General features: G+C 63.3%; 1 protein-coding gene across 1 annotated transcript in view; it reads left to right on the top strand.

Annotated features, from left to right (window-relative positions):
- ANKMY1 (ankyrin repeat and MYND domain containing 1) overlaps nucleotides 1–4,112 on the top strand; it is a 38,494-nt gene that overhangs the window by 6,353 nt on the left and 28,029 nt on the right. Inside the window, exons 6-7 of the mRNA XM_015587828.2 lie at nucleotides 1,608–2,080; nucleotides 3,646–3,862. Coding sequence (XP_015443314.1) covers nucleotides 1,608–2,080; nucleotides 3,646–3,862 — 690 coding nt within the window. The remainder of the gene's footprint in view (nucleotides 1–1,607; nucleotides 2,081–3,645; nucleotides 3,863–4,112) is intronic.

Genomic DNA, 4,112 nt, shown 5'->3' with positions numbered 1-4,112 from the left:
ACCCGATTCCTCCCTCGTCACTGCCGATGACTCACAGCGTTATCTCCACATTTACAAACTTGGAGCGTATGCACCTCAGCCCCCGCCCCCGCCCTGCAGCGGGCAGTCGTGCACGAAGGATGGTGACACGGGACGGATGGTGACACGGGACAGCGTCCCTGCAGTGCCTCGGTCACCGCCTTGCGTGTGAAACCCGCTGTGTGTGGCTGGCGACCTTTGGGATGCTTTTCCAGGAGGGAGAGTGTTTGCTCAAAAAGTAAACAAGTATCAAAAACAGAACATGTAAAGCCCGCGGTAGGCTGCGTCCTGTGGACACGCCTTCCTTGTGTGCCGCCGGCGACGGCGTGCTGTGTGACCGTGGCTGTGCGTCCAGCTTTGAGGGCAGGCTCTTCCTCACACCGGATCCCAAACCCGGAGCCCCCGGCTCGGGGCTACGAGCCCCTTGGACTCTGTGATGGGCGGCTGGTGCTTCCCGTGGCCCGCCTCCCCGCAGGCCCCTCCCCTGCCCCACCCCCAGTCTTCTGGGCCCCCCCATCTGTGGCTTATACCTGCTCAGTGACTCGCCAGAGCACCTCACGGTGCCACCTGCTCCCTCCCTCCGTGCCTCCGCCTCCCTCCGGCCCCATCTGGCGACTTTCAGACTCTGGTGGCACTTCGTGCCCATTGCCATTCTGCAGATTCTTCCGGAAACAGCCCGCACCTCTCTGCCAGCCCCTTCAGAATGAGGTCACCCTCAGCTCGTGTTTCTCGGTCCCTTTGCCTTCCGCTGCCTGTTCTAGTCCGGGAGCTTCTCACAGGTGGCAGGGCATCGTGAGCCTCATATCCAAGTGGCACCCGTCCCTGGGACCACGGCCAGAGACACTGAGACAGCACACTGGACGACAGGGACCTGACATGGGGCCACCGACCGGCCAGGATGAGGACGCGGCTCGGGGAGGGGCATGTCTGTCCCTCCCGTGAGGCCCAGGCGGCCTCCTCGGCCCTCCCAGGACCCCCAGGTGTCCTTCAAGGCCGCGGCAGGAAAGATCAGCCCCCTGGGGATCTGGGCCTATCCTTGGGCTCCCTGTCCCGGGTCCCCTTGTCCCAAGGGTGGCATTGCCGCTCACTGTGCCTCCTCCAGCCCTCCTGGAGTGTCCCTCCCCACACCTGGTAGAAGCATCCAGAAAGGCTGCATTCTGCTGGGTTCATGGGCAGCAAGGGTCAGTTCCTCCTGCCGCTTCTCAGTCACACCTGCTGCGATGTGTCTGATGCCTCCACCCCACGCACTGCGGGGTACCTGGGCTGGGCCCCAATGTCAGAGCTGCAGGAGGTTCCCTGAAATGAGCCCCTCATGGCATCCCTCAAGGTTGGTCCACCTCGAGACCCCAGTCAGTCCCACCTGCTCAGAAAGGCCGCCCCGACCGTCCCGGCCCCTGGGACCCCTTCAGCGACACGTCCCTAGCTGCACACCTGCATGTGGTCCCCGTGCCGGGGGCCATACCGAACCCCAGTGAGTGTCCGCGAATGAGCGCGCTGCGTAGGGGTGTGGCTTCTGGGTTTAAGGGTCCGGTGGTCGCGAAGCCAGCCGCCCGCTGAGCCCCCGCTCCGCGCCCTGGCCTGTCCCGCAGGGCCTGTACAAGGCGGACGAGCGCTTCGGCCCGGGCGTCGAGACCTACCCCGACGGCTGCCAGGACGTGGGGCTGTGGTTCCGACAGCACCTGGTCAGGCTGTGCATGGACATTCCCGGCAGCTTCTCCCTGCGCAGCTACCCCGAGTTCGCGGGCTTCCTGGTGCGCTCTGCCGCGAGGATCAGCCTGTCGGACGACGAGACCTTGCGGTGGGACCTGCTCGAGGAGCAGGACCCCTTCTTCTACGACTACAAGCGGTTCCTGCTGGACGACAGCCTGACCACGCCCCCCGAAATGTACATCTACTCCACCGACAACGCCCACCTGCCCATGACCCGCGCGCTCCGTGAGGACCTGGACGCCTGGATCTTCCGGCAGGACATCCCTCCGTTCGTGGAGGACGGAGAACCCTGGTTCATCAAGAACGAGACCCCGTTACTGGTCAAAATCCAGAAGCATACTTACAAGTTCAGGTAGTGGGCGAGGCGGGCCCGGGCACCGCTCCACCGCGGACAGCCCGGCGCCTGGCTCAGTGGCCCTGGGTGTTCGTCAGGTTAACGTAAATGGGCTCCTCTTTTCAGCTGAACGGACGCCACCCCCACCCCCCCATGATGGAGAGGGAGGGCTGGGACATGGGCCCCGAGTGCAGGAGGGCTGCAGGGAGCCAGGCGGGGCGTGGGGTCCCAGGGTCCCACTGGCCAGCCCTGGGGAAGGGGTGCGCAGCAGGTGCTTGGTGAGCTGGGACCCGGGGCGGGCCTGGGGCAGTGGGAGTCGGGGGCGTGGTGTGGAGTCTGCTGAACTCTGGAGCCCACATGGCTCTATTCCCACCTGGCTCTGGGACCCGGTGTGTCCGTCTGTGCAGGTCGGAGCCGGTGACCCTGGCCCGCAGGCTCCTGTCCCTGTGCACGGGGTCCACACTGAGAGAGGGACTGTCACCACCGTGACGTCTTCATACAGGTTTGGCCAGAGAGCCACGGGTGGGAGAGCAGGGCAGGAGTGGCTGCAGCTGAGAGGCCTCTGGCTTCTCCAGACACGGCTGGACGAATGCTCAGCTGGTCTCCACGCCCGCAGCCCTGGGGACGCAGGCAGCCTCCAAGGGAAAACGGATTTTCTTAAGTTAAAATTTTCAAGAATATTTTAAACCCTTTCTTAAACTTCGTCTTAAGATATTAGTCAACTATTTTATGTTTATATTTTATGCATGTTTTATGGGCACAAGTGGCTATTTATGCATCCATCAATCCACCACCCACCCACCCACTTACCCATCCATCCACCACCCACCCACCTATTTACCCATCCGCCCATTCACTCGTCTACCCTTAGTTCATAACCCATCTACCCATCCAACCATCCACTCATGGGCCCATCCATTCATTCATTCAGTTCATCCATCTATCCATCTTTCTATCCACCCATTTATCCATCCACCCATCCATCCATCCATCTACTCATCAGTGACCTATCTACCTGTCCTTCTGTCCATCTGTCCATCCGTCTTTCAGTCCATCAATCCACATGTCATGCAAGCATCAGCCGAGCTTGCCATCACTGATGGCTGTTGGAACAGAAGCTACCACAGGACTGTATTTTCTTGACTGCGATGACAGCTGTGTGCACGCGGGAGGCTTTGGTGTGCGTGGTGAACGGGCCATGGGACTCGCACGTTCTCTGCTGACGCAGGAGAGTGAATGAGAGCGAATGCGGGCGCTGGGTGCCGAGTGCCAGGCCCGTGTGCGTGCCTGGCCGGGAAGGCACAGCCCCTTGTGCAGCATGCACGGGGGACCGGATCAGTTCGGGGCACACAGGGTCTCCCGCAGCCATTCCCGCCCGGGGCAGGCGCTGAGCCTCTTCGCCTGCGGGTGGCATGTCCCACCGCTCCACGCTGACCACTGCCACCGGCAGTGCAGCCCCCAGGGCTCGGGGAGGGGACGGAAGAGGCCGTGCAGGGGGCTGGGGACCAGGAGGGGGAGTGTGGGGACGGGGCCGGGGGCGGTTCCCAACCCTCTGACACCACAGAGGCGCCCTGTGTCACCAGGAACAAGAAGGCACACTCCAGCTGGAAGATGGGCGCCATCCTGGAGGGCAGCCGGCGCGGCTTCGGGTGCCGCGGCCCCAAGGAGCGGCTTTCGCGGGAGCTGATCCTGAAGGCCAAGGAGGGGAACTACGACTGGGTGCACAGCGTGCTCAGGGACGACCTCGCCAGCCCCAACGTGGCCGACGCGCAGGGCTACAGTGTGCTGGCCGCAGCCGCCGTGAGCCCCTCCCCGGTGTGAGGGGCAGGAGCGCTGCGCCTCGAGGGCCCCGGGTGACGGAGCCCCAAGTGCGTGGGGGCCCTGCCCTCTCCCCCGCGTGAGGCCACTGTCCTGCCAGCCCCTAAGTGGGCCGGAAGGGTCAAGCGGAGAGGTCAGGTGGAGGCGCGTTGGCCATCTTGGCTTTGGTCACATGTTTGATGTCCCTTTGCCAAGACAAGCAGGAGCTCGTGTCACCGTCTCTGAATTCCAT

The sequence above is a fragment of the Pteropus alecto genome, unplaced genomic scaffold, assembly GCF_000325575.1.
Source record: "Pteropus alecto unplaced genomic scaffold, ASM32557v1 scaffold143, whole genome shotgun sequence".
Taxonomy (NCBI): Eukaryota; Metazoa; Chordata; class Mammalia; order Chiroptera; family Pteropodidae; genus Pteropus; species Pteropus alecto.
This window is presented reverse-complemented; position numbering and strand designations above follow the sequence as displayed.